Here is a 25,000-nt window from a genome sequence, read left to right as displayed (position 1 = left end):
AATTATGAATAATTTAACTTTGAACAGAAAGATTCCACTTTGATTAACTAAGCGAAGATGGCCACCTGCTGATTCATTATATATTATCTTCTCATGAGATTAACTGCTGATTCCTTTATTTATACATTATGATAAATAAATTAATAGGAAACTGTAATGTCACACTCAATAGTTAATCGTAAAATTCCAAGAATTCGATTTTGATCAGGGAAATAAGAAAAAGTTTTTTTTACTAATATTACACCGGAAAAAAGATGATAACTGTTTACTTACGGTGCAAAAACTGGTGTGGCCATTGATCTGAAAAAAAGAAAAATATATGGGTTAATATCAACACAGAGCATAATCGTAAATTATGATGATGAAGATAATGGAAGCATTCATTACAGTCAACAATATCAGCATTATCATAATGTAGAAGAGTATATTAGTAATGGTATTATCATCATCGTCGTCACTGGTATTTTAATAAATATTTTCTTTTATTATCATTACCATTCTTAGCCTTTGATGATAGAGGCTTTTGTAAAAAGAGATGATTATTTAATGCATAGTCAAAGGTAAAGGGAATAGCTGCCAAAAATACATCAGAGATAAGAACATAAAGACAATAACAGCTCTAAAGACAGTAGACAAGAAAAGTAGCTTACTTTTTAAACAAATGACACATACATATTAATCTTCCTAAGAATTTTGCAGCGACATTAATAAAATCTCAAAATAAGATCGGCTTGAGACGCAAGAACCCAAGGTGGACACCACCAAAAGAAGGACACGCCCCTCCAAAAGAGAAAAAAAAAAGCGTAATAACGGAGCGAAGTTTGTAGACATTAACGAGCGCCTTCCGGAGATAATAAAGTTATCTCGGTGGATATCACGAAATGAGATGCTCTCCTCGGCCGCCGCCGAGTTAAGCAGACTCTGTGCATACATACTCCTTGCTGGGTGCGCCATCTTGCCGTTCATGCAGTCTTGACTGACGCAGTGCAGTCAGCCAGAGCACATTTTGTACTCACTTGCAACGTAATGACACCCTTCCTCGAGGTCGTAGTGATACTCTTCCTCCTCCTCCTCCTCCTCCTCTTTCTTTTTTCACGTTGTTCGGTCACAGAAAGTTTGGCAAAACTTTGTCTTCTTCAAAGATGGGCACAGGTCGCCTGTCGCCGACTCCACCAGAACCCAAATTCATCTCTTTTGACAACTACATTCGATTCTGTCTGTCTGTCTCTCTTTAGATGCAATGCATCTCTTGATGCAGAGAGACTAATTAGTTCAGTTTTGAACAATAAACCCAGTCCTTGAAAATGATCATATTTCTTCTAGTTAAATACAAAGGCCAATGGGGCAAGCAACCAAATTTCCTAATCTAGATTGGACCTGAATAAAAGGGAGAGAAAAAAAAAAAGGGTGGGGGGAGGGGCGGAAGGAACGTGGACATATTTGTTAAAAGATGAAATTAGTTAAAAAAATATCCTTTCACCTGGCCTTTTGCGGATTGCACTCTATCTGTTATGACAACTTGGGTTATATTTTCTTCTCTGTCTACATGTCTTCACTGAAGTCCGTTGATGATATCAATTTATCAACCCGTTCCTGGGTCTATATGACTCCACGTCTGAAGATATCATTTCATCCAGTCTGAAGATATCAGTTCATCCACAGCCTCCTGGGTCTATATGACTCCTCAAGTCATTTTGAAGATATCAGTTCATCCACCCCTTCCTGGGTTTATAATATGACTTGCCAGTTTGACAGTTTGAAGATAGATGATGTTCATAACCCTCTCTCTGAATCAATACACCATAAATGAACTGGGCCTTAAGACGCACACGGATCTTATTCCTATTGGAGATAATTTTCTAATTTTTTTCATTCGTTCCTTTGAAGAAAAAAGCTTCCGGAATTCACGGCTTTCCTTTGACAGCGTTCTCATCGTCAATTATGTCCATACCAAACGGCCCTCACCAAGAGAAAACGAATTCTGAACCATGTACTAAAAGAACGGCGCAGTTTGGAAGTATATATATTCTCTCTCTCTCTCTCTCTCTCTCTCTCTCTCTCTCTCTTCTCTCTCTCTCTCTCATCCCCCAAGGCCCGGAACCTATTACTACGGCTGATTTTCTTTTTGAAAAATAATTAGAGGATTAATTAAAATGACCCAGAGCTCTTAACTTTTATATAACACTGCAGTAAAAAAATAGCATTAAATTATCATTCGTTTGCTTTTTTGTATTTTAATAAAGTTTCGTGTTCATTAGACTTCGTATAACACTACCGACTGGGACAGGAAAATTTCGATTAATAACTACATCGAGAAATGGAGAAAAAAAGTGCATTGACCTTTCCTTTCAGATGGATGAACTTTGACCTATGTTCGTGACGTCAAATTTCTTTTCGTAATTTCAGGGTGCAAAGACAAGGAAAAAAATTGCTGATAAGTTGCTACACTCGCACAGAGATATTGCAAAAATAGCCTAAATGGCTAAATTTAGGTTATTTAACTATTCATGAGAATTTATATCTAAATAACCTTTACACATGGGAATGAATATTTAAATCAACTACCATAAATGTGAATGTCCTGAAGATTTTCTGTAGAAATTCATCAAACAAGAAATTTAATAATTAAACAAAAACAAACACATACCTCTCTCTCGTCTAGCTTTCCCTTGAAGTTTTAATAGTATTGATGCTTTTTTTCTTTTATAAAATGTTTGTTTTTAATGTAAATGTTTTATATGGTGGTCAGATAATTCGGTGTCAGAAAACTTGGTCTGAAAAATTTGGTCTCAAGCTACTGTGCTTGATATGAACAATTTTACATGATAATTGTCTTTCTTCTCCCTTACATTGAGGGGTCGGTTGCCCGATGCGCCTTCTCCACTGCCTTCTATCAAAGGCATCATCCTCCACCAACATCAAAGGGATTTTTACGACCGCATGCCCTTGCTGTCATCAACCACAGTTATTGGCGGTGGGCCTCGCCTTTGACAAAAATGTCCATCTGCAAGGCAGCAGTTTCCACAGTTATTTGCTGTGGGCCTAGATTTTTACTAAAAAGCAATACTGCAAGGCAGCAGTTTCCACACTTATTTGGCAGTGGGCCTAGCCTTTCACTAAAAAGTAATACTGCAAGGCAGCAGTTTCCACAGTTAATGGTGGTGGGTCTAGCATTTTACTAAAAAGTAAGTCTGCAAGGCAGCAGTTTCCACAGTTAAGGCGCCTTTTACGACACGCAGGACCTACGGTGCTAGTATTCTTACACCCCTACCACAGGGTCTTACATGATAATTATCTTTATAGCGTACTAAATAGAAACCATGCAAATCAGTTTTATAACAATTATTGAGTACTAAACAGAAAACAAGTTTAATAAGATAATGAGTAAAAGTTTTGTATTCACCATAAATCTTAAAAAAAAATTAATTTATAAGCAATAACTCTTAAAAATTTAGTCTGGTAGCTTCCATCACGCTTTTCTACTAACGTATCAATACGGTTGTTGAGTTTTTCATATGTTATTTTTTTTTATTTTGGCCTTTCTCCAGCTGCAAATGTAAAATTTGAGTTTATGCGAGTGCCTCTTCCGTTTTCAGGACATTAATGAATTTCCAAATGTTGGGTTTTTTCTTGCTATGGAGTGCCTTAAGGCTGAGTGAAATCCTTCCAATGCATTGTTTTATGTGAGGCAATTTATCCATGACACCACTTCTGATGTATTCCAAAATACTAAAGAATGTAAAGGACCTTCTCGTCTTCGTCGCCCTCCATGGATGGCACCGATATATGCTAATTCAATGTAACTTATAAAATCCATCGGTACTGATTCATCAAACTCGGCTATAGACGGTCTGGCACAAAAGGAAGAAGCACCCAACATTTACACAACTAGGAACATGCTTTTGGATACTATTACAAGGCGCATTCTCGAAATCGGTCATCAATTCCTTGGGATTTAAATTTGGCCGTAAGTCTTTTAGGTTCATAAAGGCATTATCGTAAGTAGCTTCTCTTTTGTCAGACAATAAAAGAAATGCACGAGGGAGGACTTTTCCACAGATACAAGCACGTATAATCAGAACTTGCTCTCAACCATTTGGTGAAACATTGAAAGTACCATCCACTCCCAAGTAGAAGGAACTTTGTTGATCATTAAGCCCCTTGTCAGAAGCAAACAACACAATTCTTTTGTGATCGCCAATTCCACTGTCACTTTGTAAAACCGTTTGCCATCACTCAAAACACGAAATATTGGAGGCACTTCAAATCAAGTACAAGTCAAAGGTAAAGGAAGCGCACCAAAAGCTTTAGTCTGCCAATTAGTTATTGATCTTGAAATTGTTGGCAAACTCGATATTTCACTTATTACATTTTCATCAAGTTTATTCACAGTACCTGCTAAAATCTTTCTTGAGCTAGATGGTTCCCGATTCTTGATTTTACATTTCATTTCTACTTTTGCTAATGTAGAAGAGTGATTATAAGAGTGTTGATCTTTGAAAAAGAAACCCACAAATTCAATTTGTAACTTGTTTACTTCTAAGTATTTACATTAAGTTTTACTCCACACTCGAGTACTTTCAGGCCCTTCTGTGGCCCATTCTCAAGAGATGTTTGGGATGTTAGCCTGGGTCAAGGCCCAGCAGTCTTCTGGAACTTCTTCTCGTTGTGCTGTCATTTATGCGATGGCTGTTCTGGTTTTCTTGAGAGTTGCCAATCCCCTCTTGTCGCTCTGATATCCTGAGCTGATGGTCAATGGGATTCACCCTTGTGGTAAGGGTGTGGTCACCGAAAGTCTGTTGGGCAGGAAACCTAATCTCCAGGTCAGCAGGGTCAATCTTAGCTTCTTTTAATATCAAAGCTCGGCTTATAGGATCTTCTGAGGTAAAACCTTTGTTTCCTTCAATTACTTTGATCTCTCTGATAAGCGCACCTTCTACTACCCTCCTGTGACTAATTTTGTTGCTTTTGTATATAAGCCTACTGTTTTTGAAATCCATCCTATGGTCATTTTCCCAACAATGTCTAGCTATAGCACTCCCCTGAGAGTTAAGCTGTACTGCCCTTCTATGTTCTTGGACTCTAGTCCTTATTCCCCTACCTGATTCCCCCACATATCTGTCTCCACAATTATTGCAATTGATTATGTATACCCCCGAACAGCCATCGCATAAATGACAGCACAACGAGAAGAAGTTCCAGAAGACTGCTGGGCCTTGACCCAGGCTAACATCCCTAACATCTCTTGAGAATGGGCCACAGAAGGGCCTGAAAGTACTCGAGTGTGGAGTAAAACTTAATGTAAATACTTAGAAGTAAACAAGTTACAAATTGAATTTGTGGGTTTCTTTTTCAATCTTCAGAAGAAAACTGAAGGAAGTTAGTGTTGATCTTATCAATCACATTTTCGCCGTCCCGCGTTTTACGTATCCCACATCGCCAAAATAGCCTTACCTTGTCGGCAATGGGCATCTGAACATTTGCAATTCATATTTGTAATTTTCTTCACTGATGAATTTTTCTTTTCCTCTTTCAGATTCAGTGTGCTTCGAAGCCATGGCTATGGGTAGTGCAACTGAATTTAAAATTCGAGATGGTATTTCATAAAGTTTGTATATAGAAAACAAAAAACTATTAGTGAGTTGGGTTTAAAGATCACTGTCATACAATAGCATAGTTCTGTTAAGAAAAACAAAAGATCACTGTACAAATAGCTCAGTTTCAGTGAGCTAAAATCTGAGAGACCCAGTTTTCTGGGACTGAACTTTCCGAGACCCTGTTTTCCTATGTTTTTCTATGAAAATTCTTCATATTTTTGTACGTTTAAAATAAAAATGATGTCTGGATTAATTTTAATTAAAAAAAAAAAAAATTTAATTTTTCTTTGTATTTTTGAAACTGTCCTAAAGGTCATGAAATTAATTTCTAGCATTTTTGACATTAGTATTCAATGAAGATTTTCTGAGACCGAATATTCCTAGCACCGTTTAATATATGTATATACTCTCACACCTAATAGTTTGTCATTATATATATATATATATATATATATATATATATATATATATATATAATATATATATAATATATATATATTATATATATATATATATATATATATATATAATATATATATATATATATATATATATATATATTATATATATATATAGAGAGAGAGAGAGAGAGGAGAGAGAGAGAGAGAGAGAGAGAGAGAGAGAGAGAGAGAGAGAGAGAGAAGAGAGAGAGAGAGAGAGAGAGAGAGAGAGAGAGAGAGAGAGAGAGAGAGTGATGATTTAATACTTGTGTCTAGCTTCCCATAGCAAAATTCGTGGAAAAAAAACCTGACGAAGGAAACCGAACAAATGACAACAATGAATTTTAAGAAGTGCTTTGAAAAGAGAAAATAACAGAACATTAACAACGAAACACATATCGTGGTCGTCAAAACAGCCTCCGAAACAAGAAGCACTGATTTATATCATATTTTGACGTGACAAAACAAAAGTAATGAAGGCTGAAATAACCTAATGTTCACCTGTTCTTTCCCATTCTTAGTGGGTATATCCTGCTTACTTTCCTTCCAATCTTCTTACTTATTCACTTTCTTTACCTCGTGTTCACGCTTGCTTTAAGCCGGGTGGCTGTTTCTAATATTACATCCCATCCTTAGAAAAACGGTAAACATTATTCCTTTGAAGGCTGTACTGCGACTGGATTATCTGTATGTTACATTATGTATTATATTCATATTGCACCATCATCTTCGTGGCTGTTGTAGTTGTAGATGTAATAGTGATACTACCATAAAGAGCAGATAAAAATAAATCATGCACTTGCATATAGGCCTAGATTTTTACTTAATCAGTAACGTATGTAATATGTACTTTTATCATACACTTAACTATTTGATTATCAAGTTAGAATTCTGAAATTACAAAGCAGCGGTTTGAATGGCTAAAGAATTTCTCCGACGTCTCGTATGAATATATAACGTCATTCTCTCAAGTATTTCATGGCCCAAGCGTTCTAGAACTGTGTGGGGAAGGCAACGTTCAATAGGCGGAATTCCGAAATGCTTCAGACTTCCTTTTGAACGCAGCCTTAACTTTTCGCACTCGGGCGATAAAACCAAAAGCATTCGACGAATTCTCGACCGAAGGATGCAAGACATTAATTATAGGACGGTCATTAGGGAACCGGTAGACCCGAAACAGGGTAAATGTGTGTATATGTACATGTGCCTGTATATATATATATATATATATATATATATATATATATATATATATATATATATATATATATATATATATGTACGTACGTGCCGCTTCTCCGCGTGCGTCTGCGTGCGTTGAATTACGCAATAAACAACGGCGTCGGGACTGTAATTAATTTCCGGTCGCAACGCGCACGCTGTAATTATTATGAGATTAAAAGCGGTCCCTAAAGCGATGAGCATTAATTGCTATATATTCCGTCCGGAAGTTGGCTGCCGAAACCTTTCATTATGAAGCACCTCTGTAGAATAATGTTATATGATGGATCGAGGCGGTACAGGAACTACAGTACCTTTAATTACGGCGGATAAAGGACGCATTATAGCGCATCGTTTGACACAGTTACTGCTACGTTTATATTATAAAGTTATTTTCTTCATACTTTAGTGATCTTAAGCAACGTTTAAGTGAGGTCAGGATATCTGAAGTCAGGCATCTTTTATTACTAATCACATTTGAACTTTCGAAGACAGGTCCTCAAATTAAGATCACTTTATTAATGATTACTTAGAAGGCAAACTTCGTTCAACATTCAAACGAAATAATTTAGGTTATTACTCCTTTATGAGCATTTCTTCACAATGAGTTACCAGTTACCTAGTAATTATCTATAGTTTACGTAACAATGTGTTTGGAATCTTTGACTGTGTGGTTTATATAATTATAATAATAATAATACAGAACTCAATGTTCATGGTAGCAGAGACGAAGTGCTCATTCAAACAGCAAATTGCTCTGACCAACAATTTTTACAACCTTTTTTTTCCTCTCTCTGGTCAAGGATACTTCATTCGAGAAACTGGTTTTGTTCTATCCCATTTACAAGAAGCATCTAATTACATCATGTCTCTGAAGTGTTATACTGTGTGTGTGTGTGTGTGTGTGTGTGTGTGATGAGATGAGAGAGAGAGAGAGAGAGAGAGAGAGAGAGAGAGAGAGAGAGAGAGACTAAATCTCGTCGACCTAAGACTTAAGGACTGCATTAATGAGCAGACGGGATGATGATTTTTGTTTCACCTTCGCGAGGTAAGCGGAAGGGAACAATGCCCCCTTACAAATGGGAACAATTGCTCAAGCTGTTCCTTATAAGCCACATACAGTTCTGTGTATCGGTTAGCCGGCAGCAAGGAGAGGAAAAACAAAAGGAAGGAGCTGCGTGTAGTTAGGACAGGGTACCGAATCACCGCCTCTCCTCCCCGTCCCCTCTCCCACCCCCATCCCATAATCCATACGAGGCATCCCACAGGGTTTTGTATACTACAGGACTGTTTGGTTGTTCCCGTTTAGTTGTGAACTTGCAATTCCTGCAATCTGCCTATACAGATCTCGCAACGGATACATAAAATATAAAGTTAAATGGAATGGAATATAAAATTAGGCCAAAGGCCAAGCGCTGAGACCTATGAGGTCATTCTTAGAGTAAAAAGGTTTTAAAAGTATAACAGGAGAAAAACCTCGCAGTTGCACTATGAAACAACTGCTAGGAAATGGTGAAAAGTAAGACGGAAAAGAATATGAACGGAGAAGCAGTAAAAGGAACGAAAGGGGTTGCAGCTTGAGGTGTACTGACGGCGCTAGCACGACACGGGGATGCGTCAAGTAATTCTCGATGTGTTTTACAGTCATGTATGGTACCCGTTTAAATGAGTCGTCAAAGAGAACGGGAAAAATTACCGTAAAATTATGCTTAACCTCGTAATAACTGCATTTATTCAATGCTGTAAATAAATACTTTAATTTTGATTAATCTTTATCTTTTAAGTATTTCGCCCCTAAATTAGGAAAAAAAGAACAAAGATAAAATAATTCACACCATTACTGCGTTTAATAGGTGTCAAACAGGGTAAATTTGTGTTTAACAGGGGTCGAATAGGGTCACTTCAGATATTGGATTTAAAATTTTTTCAAAAGAACTTTTTTATGGTAAAACAGCAAGATGAATCTAGACGTTACTGTTAAAGAAACATAGACAACTTGTTCTTTTTATTATGTCGTACACTTTGTAATTCTGATGGCAAATTCGAGAAATCATATTTAAAATGCAGATATTATTATTATTATTATTATTATTATTATTATTATTATTATTATTATTATTATTATTATTATTATTATTATTATTATTATTAGTGTATCTTACTGCTATTGATATTAATATTGGGTTATTATGGCTTTTTTTTATTACTAACTTGAACATTTTAGCTCTAAATTGCACTAGAATGTTTTTCCATACGTGAACATTTTATTAATACATTTTGTAAATGCAACGGGTCCAAAGGGCCTTACGGAACAGAGAAATTTATTAGAAATAAATCCGGGATTTCCAGTTACCCTTGTGATTAATGACGACAAGGAAACGCATCTATTAAAGCGAATCCCGATTAATCCGTTAAAGATCATTAACCCTTTGGCCTGCAACCAATGCTCTACATGAACGTGGAATATATATATATATATATATATATATATATATATATATATATATATATATATATATATTCCACGTTCATGTAGAGCATTGGTTGCAGGCCAAAGGGTTAATGATCTTTAACGGATAATATATAAATATATATATATATATATATATATATATATATATATATATATATATATATATATATATATATATATGTGTAATGTACATGTATGTATGTATGTTTATGTATGCATGTATAATAGGGATGTGCCCAAGTATCGGTATCGGTGGTCTCGGCTAGTTTTTGTGGTATTGGTATTGGTGAATTTCTGTCCGATACCAGCCGATACTTTTGTCATTAGTGTAGGAATTTAAAATCCTTCTAGGCTTCCTAAAATCTATATATTTACCAACAAAAAGCCCAAAAACAAAAAAACATAGGAACCTGTTTTATTTAATCTTAAAATAAAATGAGTTGATAAACTTGTTTCATTTAACCAACATATAAAAAATTAAAAAAAAATTAAAAAAATTTTAAAAAAAGTACATACGAGTGATTTCAGATTCCTCGTCACCCCATGAATTCAAGTAAGCACTACATACCTAAATTGTTACAAGTCTTCTAATGGTAGCTATAATATAAGCCAAACTATATCCAGGTAATAAAGGGATTAAATATTTGATAGTTAGACTTGATGTTCTTTCTCAGATAAATTTATATGACCTTTCAACTTTTGAACCTTTAATATACAATAAACAGAGAACAAGAATGATTTTAGTAACAATATATATTCCCTTAAATAACAGTAATATGACACACGTAACAGGTATCGGTATTGGTATCGGCCAAAAATTTGGTATCGGTACATCCCTGATGTATATTATACATTTACTTATTCATATTTATATAAAATTCCCATAAACCCATGACTTAAGTAAGCGATGGCCAATGTAAATTACGTTACTGTCACATTCATTTTCAATCTGCTGTTGTAAGGATGAAGAGATTTACATCCATACATAGTATATGCATACTGATATATATATGTGTGTGTGTGTGTGTGTGTGTGCAAACAGCAACAGAAAGAGAATTATTCGGAATATCAAATAACTTCTCTGACCTCGTTCTTGCAACATGCAAGAGAATACTGGCATAATAATCAAATTAAGTTCTCAGACTGGAATTATTCTTGCCTTTGCTGGTGAAGTGCATCAAAAATATACACGGGAGCTAATGCACTCCACTGTACGCTCTGTGAATAAATGAAACGCTGCAGTAATTTGCATGTACCGTGTGAAACTTCTCTTCTTTTTTATTCAATATTTGTTACAGTTAAGTTTTAGCATTTTTTATTGAGCCTAAGGAATTTAGGAATTTGCCATCGGCAGTTCCGTGAATGTTACCATGGGCAGTCATGTATAAACCATCTCTTGCTATTTATTGCATGTAACCGAGTGCTACCCCAGACTTATAATACGTTGCTGGCAACTAAACAGACTTACAGTTTGTCGCCGGCTGCCAAGAACAATTATAATTTGTTGTAGGCAACTAAGCAAAAGACCGGTTCCAGAATTTGTTATTAAGGCCCTATGTCATATATCATGCCCGGTCTTAGAATTTTTCGTTTGGAATTGAGATAAAGTCTATTCTTACACTGTTTTCGAGAACTACGCAAAATTCCAGGCTCAGAATATGTCACTGGCAGCTATATAAAAGCTCAGTCTTAGGATTAGCCAATGGCGGCTATGCAAAATCAACCTCAGAATTTGCCATTGGCAGCTATGTGAAAGCCCAGTCCAAGAATGTACTACTGGCAACTATGCAGAGACCCAGTTCTGGAATTTTTCATTGGCAGCTACGTAAAAGCCAATATTAAAATTTGCAACTGATAGCTTCAGAATCTACCACTACTACCTATGAATTTGCCATTTGTAGCTATGTAAAATCGACCATAGAATATGCTACTAGCAACTATATAAAGGCCGGTCATAAGACTTGCCAATGGCAGCTATGAAAACGCCAAGTTTTAGAGTACACTATTGGTAGTTTAATAAAAGCCAATACTTAGAAGGGGATCATGATTCAAAACTCAACTATTTCCATTTATAATTTTACTTTGAGACGATAAGCCGCTTTCTAACTGTATTACGTTTATATGTCCCCAATACTTAACAAGAACATAGGAATTACAGGACAATTATGCACGTCGACGAATTGAATGTGGGGAAAAAAAAAAAGAGAGTTGTAGAAATGTTATGAAAGAGAAACTACGATAAAAGCCATCTAGAGAATTTCTACAACGCCCTCAAAAGTGAAGTTTTCGTTTTAATAACTGATAAGGAAACAATCAATATAACCAAGTTAACAAATATAATTTTCTATCATTAACTCTAATACAGATTAATAGCTCAAAATACTGCAATTAAAACTACGAGAAAATACTTGAAAATATGCAAAAGAGTAATAAATCTCTCCCACGTAAATTTTCATACACAAACATTCCTGACGCTTGCAATATTGCTTCATTGTTGTAGAGAGAGAGAGAGAGAGAGAGAGAGAGAGAGAGAGAGAGAGAGAGAGAGCTGTAAAATAATGAGGCTCATCTAATGTAAAACTTCCAACCTCAGGAGGAATTCAATTATTGATGCCTTGTCAAGAGAGCGGAGAAAAATGTTAACACCTTTTATGAGAAGTTGGGGAGCACCCCAATATAGCTCAAACCTCGGATCAGGTCGGGAGGAGAAACTCCGCCTCCCCGATATTAATCGTGTGATTCGGTGCCTACGTTTGCCAGTCTGTCTGTTTTTGTTTATTTCTTCCACTTGTCTGAATATGAAATCTCAAACGAATTCAGGAGTGACGGTGGATGGCTGTCGAGAATAATGGCGTGATTTCTAGAGTGTATTTGTTTAGTCTTTTACTGATGATGTTATTCTAAAATGAAAAATACAATATATGTTGCAATGCAAGTTATAACCAGACAAAAAGACGAGAATTTCCGATGTGCAAAATCCGAGAAAAAGATACTGGAAAGACACGCTGAGTGAAAATTTTGCTGGTGAGGAATTCATCAAAAGTCAACGATACTGTTAATACCATTTTGGCGTGTGTGACCTTTTCATTGACTTTGCCACAATATCAAGTAATATTACAAGAACCTGCATCTTATAACTTATCAGAAAGTTGTTCATAATCGGTAAAATAATTAAATTTGTTTGAAGCTCTGGATTTCTCTCATTGCTTTCGCATCCCTATATATTTTTACAATTTTCATGAAGGGGTCATATCTTTATCGAGCATTACATTTTGTAAACTGAAAACTAATCGTAATAAAGTCCCCATCTCAAATACCAGCGCTATTTGACATAGATAGAGATCATTTGGATTATTTTGAACTATTTTTTAATAAAATTAATATTTTAATGACTTGGCTCTCCAAACCTAATTCGCCATATTTCCAGATTCTCGGAAATCTTCCTTATTAATTTGGCAGTAATCTTTATGAGGCCTTTCAGATTAATAAAAAAACATGTTCTAATTCTAAAGGTAAATTATAAACCTCTATGAGGCCTTCATAAAGACATTTGCAATTATTCTCCACGAATAACAAATAAAGAGTAGCTATGCTTCGAAATGATTTAAATTTTGCTCCTGATCTCCAAGACTAACTGAGATTTTAAATCAGAATCATTAGGGTTCTGTCCTGAAACACAACTACTAACTGAAAATTTGTTTACGGTCAAAATGAACTGTTGAAGCTGTTTACCACTAAGCAGAAAACTCAAATCTTTGGCATTATCAAGAAATATATCCATGGTCTGTAAAGTGGATATAAAATCGGCCTGGATACCTGTAAACAAATCATGAGTATTCTTGAAGTCTTAATTAGTCACTTAATCATTTACTTGATTATTTAGTCTCGTTTCAATAGAAAACTTGAAAACCTAAAACCATGAACCCATAACACTTCAATCAATATTAAATTCTTTAAAGTCCTTCGCATAACTTGAAGCTTTCTCGAGGCCCCTTTGACGTGGACTTATGTGCCGAGGAGTATGAGTGCTAATGTGGATCTCTGCACTCATTCCTATCATGCGAGGCCATCCGCCTCATACGAGAATACAAGGAGAGGTCTTTACAATGAATGATATATTTAAAAGCTGTCTCCTTAATCGACAGAATTACTGGTGGAGGCTTTCCAGATTCACGAAAAACCCGCCTAGCCTCTCCGAACCAAGGATCATTCTCGAGGATTTCCAAATGTAACAAGCCTAATTAGAATATTCACGTCGTGATATATGCACACTGAAAATAGCCTTGCATTCCCTCAGTAAAAGAATAAGAAGTAATGAGAATTCAGCAACTAACAGCAATAACAATGACGGAATGATCATTTCACAAAATATTCATGGGTATGGCTGCACCAAACGAGCGCATGCGCGCGCAGTAACGTCCACATTAACACCCGTTTTCATTCATCTGGTGACATCTCATTTCCGGACTTAATCTTCTTCTGCATCAAATGATCCGATGTCTTCAGCCTCCTCCTCCTCCTCTTCTTCTTCTTCTCCCTCTTGGCTGAAAGACGAAATACTAAGGGTCCGAAAACTGAAGGAAGAAGGAAAAGAAGCACAGAAAGGAAAAGAGGCAAGTGAGGGACAGGAGAGAAAAGAAAGAAAGAAAGAAAATGAAGCCTAAAGAGCGAAGGTTGGGATTGGCACGTGTTCAATGAGCCCCTCTTCGAAATATACCGTCCAGTTTTCCAGCGCGGAGCCAGTTTCCAGGGCTGGAAAATGCAAGGATGTGAATCGCATCACACCACCCAGACTCCCCCATTCATCTCGGATTTTCATTTCCATCAATTGAGATATTTTTGGGACGGGATACGACAGCTTTTTTCTCTCTTATTTACTATTCTTTCCTCCAAGTATAAAACACTCCTTCCTGTCTTTCATTTCAAGTCATTTGAGGGGTTTGGCTGTCCTCATTAAAATTATATTTGTCCTGGTATTTTTATTGCCGATTTTGCAACATTTATTATTATTATTATTATTATTATTATTATTATTATTATTATTATTATTAGTAATAAAACTAAATTAAGTGTGTTTAAAGCTAGTAGTCTTGTGCGAATCACTCATTAAATCAGCTAGCATTCATCTGATGAAAAACAGCGACCCCGACTTCCGATTAAGCAGAGATGTATTGATGATGAAGTTTTGAAAGCATATACATATCTAGAATATGATTTCACTTATTTGTGACTATATCAAACTAATTTAATTTACTATAAATTAAACTGAAATGCATTAAGACCAGCAAATAATAACGTAACATACTACTGGCAACAGTAAAAAGAGCCAAGGAAACTTGTACACAAGACCGAGCGAGCGCGCACACAATTACACACACATACACACGCACACACTTATATATATGTGTGTGTGTGTATGTATGTATATTCACTACAATTTAAAAACCTTATAATAGCGTTCGTTCTTACTAAAAACAATACCGAGAGAGAGAGAGAGAGAGAGAGAGAGAGAGACTCATCGTATAAAACCTATGTATTTCATATAAAAGAAAAAAAAAGTGGCAGCAAGGAAACATTTTAACGCGGTTGATCTTAACCAAACGATTGCACTCCATCCTGAAGAGAGAGAGAGAGAGAGAGAGAGAGAGAGAGAGAGAGAGAGAGAAAGGAAAATCGTTGAGGAGGTCCTCGGCGGATCATTTAAAGGGGTGCGGCCTTAACTTTTAGTGCGAAGAAGGCGCCTTCGTGAATCAGGGGAACCCCCTTGACCACCACCAAGACCAATCAAGTGGGATCCTGGCCAAAAACGAGGGAGGGCCCCCTTACCCCCCCTCCCTCTCGTCCCCCGAAGGCCCCACCCTTAATCAACTCCCCAGAGCTCCGGGTCTTTGACCATACGACCCACTTTGGGAGGGCACAAGCAACTGCGAGCAACTGCAAAGCTTAGACTAAGAGATCAAAGTTTTTCTCTTACTTTCTTCCGTTTTTGTTTTCGCCAAGACACAGCCAGGAGACTGTCTCTTGTTTACAAGTGTTTCTTTAATAAATATAATAATCTTTATGATCGTTTACAATCTATAAACTTTAATATTTATCATATTTAACAAGGTTATAATCGTGAGCTTCTTTTTTTTTTCTTCATCGTAGTTTCATTCCGCATTAAGTGTTTATTTCTGCTCCTTCAACAATTGTAGTCTCTCTCTCTCTCTCTCTCTCTCTCCTCTCTCTCTATCTATCTCTTCTATCCTCTCTCTCTCTCTCTCTCTCTCTCAATTCTTGCCTTTCCTTCTATACTTTTGTCATTTTTGTCAGCCCTTAAAATAGCTGAAAATTTCTACGTCAGATTCTAAAACCTACAAGTATCACTCAAGATTTTCTCTCTTAACCCATCCTCACCAAGCAAGGAAGACGCTATTTGATAATCGACCCGTAATTATTACTCAGTAATTGACCTGTCACTGAATGCACAACGATTAGAAATCAAGATGAAATTAATACTAAAATGCAACCCTAATGGATAAATAAATCTGCAAACATTTAATCCAATTGGGGGTTACTCTTTTTCATTGCAATTTATGTGTTGACACCTTACAGGAGTGAAATATGTCACTTTATAAAAATGTTTTTGGATATAAGAGTTCACAAAATCCCTAGGGCATATGTGAAATAATTAATTCGCTTAGGAACATTTGATCCCAGAGGGCTAGTACAAAACACGGCGAAACAGTGATTCATCTACAGTTTCACCGTCTTTGGTTCTAGTCCCTTGGGGGTCAAATGTGTTTCGCCGTGTTTAGTACCAGCCCCTGGGAAATCAAAGGCACTTACAGGCATTTGATCCCCCACGGGCTAATGCTAAACACGGCGAAATACATCTGACTCTCCAGGGGCTAGTACTAAACACGACAAAAAAATGTAGATGAATCAGTTTCACCGTGTCTAGTACTGGCCCTCGGGGTTCAAATGTTCGAAAGCGAGAAATCCCTGATTTCACACATTCCCTGTAACACACACACACACACACACACACACACACACACACATATATATATATATATACATATATATATATATATATATATATATATATATATATATAATGTGTCTATATACATAATGTATGAACCTTCCTTTCCTAGCAATTCCGATTGTGAGTTATATGATCAAAACCTAAAACTGTCACACTAGTATACTTTTGGTTCTTGTAGACAGATAAGAAATAACCGGATGAACGCTCAAGAATGAAAATTAAAACCTAGGGATAAACTGGTTTACAATTATAACCGATAAGCGGAAAACGAATATCTTACCTGGGAAAATAAATTATTTAGCGAACAATAAAAAAGGAATTAAGAAAATAAACACTTCACCTCTACAAATGAAAACAAACGATACAGTTGACGGCATAACAAACTATCCCACCTCAGAAATAAAGAGAGAGAGAGAGAGAGAGCCTGGTGAAAATAACCGCGAATTTCTCCGGAAACCGACGGACTGCAGATCTGGTCGATAAAGCCATGTTAAGCCGGCAGTTTAAGAGAATTCTTTCGGACTGACAACTCCGAGGAGACCTGAACCTGTCCCCTCCTTCCCCGCCCCCAGAAGGCTTCCTAATGACACCGAATTTAAGGGCCTTAAGCGTTACCGCCACGAAGCCGAGGCCTCGTCCAAGAGTATTTGTAGCGTAGGATATACTTTCGAATGATCCAATTTGTAGTACAATATATAACTGGTGTAACTTTTCAACGAGCAACAAACACAAGTATGCGTATTTGTATGTGTAAGCTGTGTCTCTCCATGTATGACCATATGTATTTGCATGTATGAACATGTGTATTTGCGTGCGAGCACGTATATTTGTATCAAAAGCATGTATGAGCACGTGTATTTGTATGTGTGAGTATGTGTATTTGCATATGTGACCATGTAATCCATTTTATGCATACTGATTCTATATACTGAATGACACGTGACGTCATCATACTCACCTCCTTGACAGTCCTATGGACAGTGACAGTGTGCCACTGATTATCGTCGAAGCGGACCTTATCTGGCCTTACGGTGACCTTGAGAGGGTCACCACCCATGTCCAGGGTCACGAGTACTCCACCCTCCCGCAGTGCCACGTTGACGTAGTCCTTTCCGTGCCCTGAGGAGACAGAGGGAGAGAGAGAGAGAGAGCAAGAGAGAACGTGAGTCAGTATGTGTTAGTTACAAGTGATAACTTGAAAATGACAAGTATTTACTAAAAAGTTTTAGCTATGTTGACGATTATATATATATATATATATATATATATATATATTATATATATATATATATATATATATATATATATATATTAGTTAACGTAAGAATGTGATGGAGACTATAGCTCAGTTTTTTCCTGGTGTCACTGCCTATAATATGAAATGGCTATATATATATATATATATATATATATATATATATATATATATATATATATATATATATATATGTATATATATATATGTGTGTGTGTGTGTATATATATAATATAAATGTGTGTTTACTTACAATCAATAATATATATATATATATATATATATATATATATATATATACTATATATATATATATATAGAGTACACACACAAGTTTTTCAGTTTCGCTTCTTTGAGGGATGGTTCGAGAAGGCGTTACTCTTTCGACTTTCAAGCAATTTTTTACGATGAGACTGCAGTACATTATCTAGTTATTTCATAATAACCAATATTTACTACAATAGCCGTCGTAGAAAGCTAATTTTTTTTTCTCAGCCCAATTAAAATAAGCTCGTATTTACCACGGGACCAACCATTATTATCGGTAATCTGAAAAGGCAGTGATCTTTCACTTTTCTATTCCCTTCCTGACTGTGAATGATTTCCTAATCGCTACAGATTCGTATGATGAGTTTTGTTGTCCCAAGAAAAAGAAAGGAAAATTGACTCTGCCAAATGCACTTACTCAACCGTTTACGGCAGTCCATAACCATAACATACACCAAAAATACAATAAATGTGTTACTGAGATAGGTTTACAAGGTACGTGGGTTTTGTAAAAGGATAGGTGCCATTTAAGGGTACTGGCTTATTAAAGAACGCCTATGTAAATGTAACTGAGGCAAAGCAGGGATATGGATAGATGATAGTCGCTCGGTATAAACTACTTTCAAAGGGAGTAAGAAGACAGTATATTTATGTCATAATAATGACAAGAAGAATACTTTTGTCTTTAGTTCTGTAAGTTAAAACTGACTGGCCACTGAGAAGACAACAAGGGTAATAGACGTTAGCATTTGAGAATATTACCATTAAATGTTCACTGTTCGTGTAGGTGAATTAAGAGAGGCGTGTAGACATATGGAGGTATACAAAAATGTATACAAAATTGCAAATGCTACCAATTTATATAAATAAAAATTACTTAGGAAACAAACTTTCGTAAGCAATTCTTCGACATTTCTTGAGAATACGTAGGGAAAAAAACCAACACCTTTTTTTATAAATAAAATTTAACAAATGAGCCACGCACACAACTAAAACGGAAAAATAAAACAAATCCCATTTTCAAAACGTCCACAGAGAAGAGAATCAGGGGGATATAAAATACCAATGGATTTAATGCCGAGGGAAAAATGTGGAATGTTACAAAATATTGCCCGGGGCAACATCCATGCAGCCAGATATCCTAATTAATGCCACCAACTCTGAGGTCCGTCCAACGGGGAAATATTGAAAATATTAAAAATCGCCGTTTCCAGCCAAATCTTTCTTTTGCAGACAGCGCGACTTTTCTGTGGCTGGTATCCGGGATAATAAAACTATGGACGTGAGAATACAAGACCAATTACTTAGACTATATATTGAAGTATATATGTTTTTTTATAATTTATATAATAAACTCGTATATTTTTATCTTCGTTCAGCGGAGCATTTGTTAATAGGTTTCGGTGTAAAAAAGGAACACACACATATATATACATAATGTATATATATGCATGTGTTTGTATTTATGTATGTATATATTATAAATAAATAGACATATATGCATATCTTATATATATCTAATAGTGTCTGTGTATGTTCTTACTTTTTATACATAGAAATTTATTAACTAATGCGCCGCAAACACCCAATCCTAAAGTTCAGCCAAATAAAATAATTAATTAAAGACACAAAAGAATGCAAATATACATCATGCATACATAATCTAAACGTATTTCCTTTTGCATCAATAAATGTGCCAAAATCATCGGCTCAGGGCCTCTAACGCGTGTGCATGTTTATTGAAAAAACCTCTCGTGTTTAATTACGATTTACTGATTCAATAGTTATTTTGAATATTTTCTTTACTAATTAATCTATAAACTTTTGGAATTCAACTATTTCATATTCTGAATCTTTATCAAAGCTGTTTGATGAAACTGCGGGACCCGCTTCTTAAAAGAATGAAAGTTCAACTTGAAAGTTTATCGCCAAATAAATGCCTAGTCATCGAAGATCAAAAATTATACTGATCAGTTTATTATGAGACTGACAGGAAAAATTAAATTCACCCAAACATCACCTGTCTATAGGTACAGATAACTGAATCAACGGAACTGCTGGAATTAAGCTGTTCTAACCCGTAGTTTTTACTTTTCTTCAAGGCACTCTTAAACCTCATTCCTTGCCCTATTAGGTACTATTTCCTAAATTTACATGGGTCCATCTTGATTTGGGCAGTCATTGTTGTTTAGATCATTTTACACCCAGAACCCTCCATAAGCAATAATATAAATAAATAAATAGCAGGTATTATTCATAAGGCCAACCCAAGGGTCCTCAGGGATTCTATTTATACGTAGTGTATCATTCTATTTCTCTCCTTTCTTCCATGTTAAATTTCCCCAAGCCAGTGTTTGGGGATCATTTTCATAAATAAAAATCTTCGCTTCATTAAGTCCAAAAGTGAATTATACTTTTCTTTATCTATTTTGTTAAAAATACTGAAATAATATTAGTAATAACTACTAAATTAGCAACTACAAAAGCTACTCATTTTTACTGGAACTCTTCTAATTCGGCAACATTAAAGAATGAGTAAAATGTCATTAGTCAATCACTTTAAGAAGAAATGGCTATCCACACGACCCATTACTACTTAACTTTATGCTCCTTCATATGAAGACTTGTTGAAAGCCCAGTGAACAAATTTATAGTCTGTTAATTTTACTTTCATCACCAACAAGGAAGAACTTGAAAAGCGTCATCGTCATCATGTGACTGCGTTAAGAGACAATCGGCAGCGTTGTGCAAGCAAAGGCAATCAAAAGTGATATTACGAAGAGCCCAATTACTTTTATCTCCGTCCGGAAGGAATACTTGCTAATTTCCACTTTCCCCGCTGCGGAGACAGACACCCTTAGTCTCTTTGTAGCTGGCCGGGACGTTTTTTCAAAATGCTATATCTGTTTGATGAAAATAATTAGTTTTCGGAATGAAAAATGGAAATGACTTTACAAAATGAAAGAAGAATCATTTCACGCAGATATGAATTTAATTAAACTCGCAAACACATAACTTTTTTATCAGCAGAGGATTCTTCTGTTGATTCTCTCTAGTCGGCAATTCCGCGGCATTTATTTGGTCTTGCTTATCACCACGATGTCCTAAATGATCAAAAGGCCCACTGTGGCATTCCCTCAAAATGCCCGAGTTTGCATTTTCTCCTGAGATTGGTCGTTATTCGTGTGTTGCTAGTCAAATTAATTTCTAGTAATTACGTGAGCTGTTTTGTTTCCAATGCATTTTTAAATGCCTGCTTAATTTAGATATCAAATTACCGGATGATTTTCAAAATTATCTTAAGAAATTATGTGCCCCACAACTCATCGTGTCAATGATTTACATGAATATTATTACAATATTCTTTATATGTATAACTTCAGCTTATGATCTAATTCCTGTGAAATGCAAAGCATCTTATCATTAGAAAAACTATTTTTGCTGATCAATCGTCAAAGACGATACTATCTTGTTAGGTTAAAGGTTGCTAACCCTGATAGCCTTAAAAATTTACAACTGAACCTTGAAAGCAATTATCTTCTGAGATATATATATATATATTATATTATATATATATATATATATATATAGATATATATATATATATATATATATATATATATATATATATATATATATATATATATATATATAATATATATATATATATATATGCTGATGGCTGAAGAGAAATCTAATTATTAGAGAGTATAAAATAACTTACTGAAGTTCATTAGTCTTCATCAGTCAATAGGAGTCTCATGTTACTGTCCTCATTATTATTATATTTTTTTTTTGCGCTGGAATTTAGCTACATGATCAAATACTGCTTAATCTTTCTTGGAACCATTTTACTGAAGTAAATGATCTTGTGTATCGAATAATTTTCTTTGACCGACATATTTCTTTAGCGTTAGCATAATCTCTACTATACTCTTAGTTTTATTTTTATGGGAAAAATAGCAAACAGTATTAAGTAAAAATGAGTTGTTTTTACTCCCACTCCTTTTTACTATTCTATTTAGAAAGAACTAGGTAAATGAAATGCAACGACGGTGGACAGGTGGGCAAACAGATGTTCAATTAAGCACAATGAAAACAGGGGGGAAAAATCAGCATATTTATTACTCGCATATTTTGTCTCCGTTACCGGAGCCAATATTTCTGAGCATTTACAAACATTTCATTTAGCAGTAATACATTTTAGAAACTGCACAACGAAAACTGACGAACGGTCTCCAAGGGAATGGAACGGTCATTTCCATCAGAAGTCGTATCTACGAGTATGCACATAATTTTGGCCGACTTACGAGCACCGAAGTTGTGTCAATACCCACCCGATGTAATACGTCATGTTTACTTTCAATTCTCAATTAGCGTTTGTCCACTGGGTTATTTGTGTTTACGGTCACTGGCTACCGTGGGCGTAAGTAGTATGTATACTACGTATAAATCATAAGTAATTCCATGCGCTTTTTTCTTTTTTATGGAAGTGTGAATGGTGAAGAATGATGAATAATTCTGTGGCTATGTGGCACGTATGCGTAGCAAATCTAAATTATGAGCAAAATATGAATATTAGTCTATATCCTTTTGGAGTCTCCAGCACGTATACTGTATATATGTATGTATGTATGTATATACACAATTTATTTATTTATTTAAGCATATAAAATGAAAATAAAGCATAACACTGGATAAATTAACATTAACACGAACGATAAATATAACTGGTGATTGTGTTGACATGAAGGAGGCAAAAGTGTAACTTGAGCACCCACCAGTGAAGAAGAGAACGCCGGCTGGATGACGCGTTTTGAAGGACAGTGAAAGCTGATCATGCTGAGATGCTAAGGGCTGTCCTCCTATCCTGCGAAGGTCCCACCAAAGGTACTCGCGTCCTCGGAAGGTGGCCTCCTCCGATGGACGTTCTGGAAAAAGAAGAAAATAGATGATTCACGAGCGGTCATCACTGGAGACATTGTGTAAAGTAATGGTTCTCATCAAGGTGAACTCACCCAACAAAATAAACACAGATAACACACACACATACATCTATAAATAAATATACATATAAGTATGCATATATACACATTACAATTATATATATATATATATACATATATATATATATAGTAAATAATATATATATATATATATATATATATATATATATATATATATATATATATATAACACACACACAAGTATATCTTATTATACTATTCATGGTCTCCTCACTGCTCCCTATCCTAACATACTGCTGAAATCTACAGCTAAGGTCCTAAAGATTTCAATCTTTATTTTCTGTAGGTTCAGCGAAAAAGAAGAGAGAGCGAAATACGAAGGATGACAAATGATAAGGCAGACTCTCCTTTCACTTAAGCCACTTAAGGCTGTGGATTGGATGACCACTAAATGTAGTATTAGTTAGGTAACCTTGCTCCTTAATTATTGCAATCTTACGTACTGCAATTTCGGTGCATTTTTTTGATCGTTCAAATATAGCCATATTATTATTATTACCATTATTATTATTATAAATGTCCATGAAAACATGAATATTCCTTCTGTTAATTTTTTCAGCTCCTCCTAAACAAGAACACTGCTGATATTAGAATAAACAGTAGTGAATAAGTAATAAAACTTAAAAACTTTTGCATTAAAAAGCCAACTCGCTATTCTTTTCGAAATTTAAAACACCACAAATAATTTCAGATAAAATATCACGCGAACATCTTATGCAATGGGATCTCGCAACTACTTTCCTCTCAAAACCTCTCCAAAACCACCGCCCCCCCCCCCCCACCAAAAAATACCGGAAAAAAAAGAGGCGAGCATTTAATATCAAAAGCTTTTTATTATCAATAATCAAATTACCGACTTCCAAATCTGATAGGAAAATAGATTGGTAACTAATTTACTCATCAGCAAAGGCAGGGATTTGCTTTCGGGATACAGCCTCGGCGAATCTGAGAGACCGAAATTAATAACATTAAGTGGATCGGTTTATCAAAACGGAGTCGGCGATAAATCGGGAGGAGGAGGAGGAGGAGGAGGAGGAGTTACTGGCGACTGGAAATCATAAAATGGTGGCTGCCGCGAAGAAGCAGAGTTAGGACCCTCGCCTCCCAATTTTCGAGGCGGGATTTTTGTGGAGGGCTCTTGTGAGGAAAGGGGGCCCTCACCCCCGGGGATGTACGTAGGTGGCCAATGGCTATTTTCAGTATATATGTGTATTAAAAAAGAAATAACCAGAAGCCACGGCTAAGTCTCAATATCCTGCGCCAAGACACTGAGGACCATCGGAGAAAAACCAATATCCTTACGAGGGGCAGTGCAAAGTGTCCTTAGAAGAAAAAAAGTCTAAGAGACAGATTTCTGTGTTCACGTTTATGTGCCTAAAACTAAATCTGTAACAGGCCCACGCACCTTACAATCAATAAAACCTGTCTAAGGTCTTGATACCCAAGAAAGGTCGGGTACAAAATGTTAAATTTTGAAAGACTAACAATTCCACAGTAATAATTGTTTATTAAGAAGAAATTTCGAAATACCTCGAATGACGGGATATTTGCCTTTGATTAAACAGAAAAATTCTAACAGTAAAACAGTTGTTAACATCTAAATAATCTTTAATATAGCCATCCGTTCAGCGGGTAAAGAATAGGTAAGAGTTGGCCTGTTTCTTAAATATTTCCCTCTGGTCATTCAGCT

The 25,000-nt window shown here is 35.7% G+C and overlaps 1 protein-coding gene across 4 annotated transcripts in view; it reads right to left on the bottom strand.

The window, feature by feature from the left end:
- Positions 1 to 25,000, bottom strand: part of LOC135225716 (neurexin 1-like) — a 530,721-nt gene that overhangs the window by 71,046 nt on the left and 434,675 nt on the right. For all 4 annotated transcript variants that reach the window (XM_064265111.1, XM_064265087.1, XM_064265105.1 and 1 more), the window contains 3 exons: positions 23,065 to 23,214; positions 17,720 to 17,880; positions 274 to 300 (listed from right to left, as the gene is read on the bottom strand). In XM_064265111.1, the coding sequence (XP_064121181.1) occupies positions 274 to 300; positions 17,720 to 17,880; positions 23,065 to 23,214 (338 nt within the window). The remainder of the gene's footprint in view (positions 1 to 273; positions 301 to 17,719; positions 17,881 to 23,064; positions 23,215 to 25,000) is intronic.

Source organism: Macrobrachium nipponense, chromosome 20 (assembly GCF_015104395.2).
Source record: "Macrobrachium nipponense isolate FS-2020 chromosome 20, ASM1510439v2, whole genome shotgun sequence".
In the NCBI taxonomy this organism is placed as follows: Eukaryota; Metazoa; Arthropoda; class Malacostraca; order Decapoda; family Palaemonidae; genus Macrobrachium; species Macrobrachium nipponense.
Note: the sequence above shows the minus strand (reverse complement) of the source record. Positions and strands in the feature narration are given on the sequence as shown.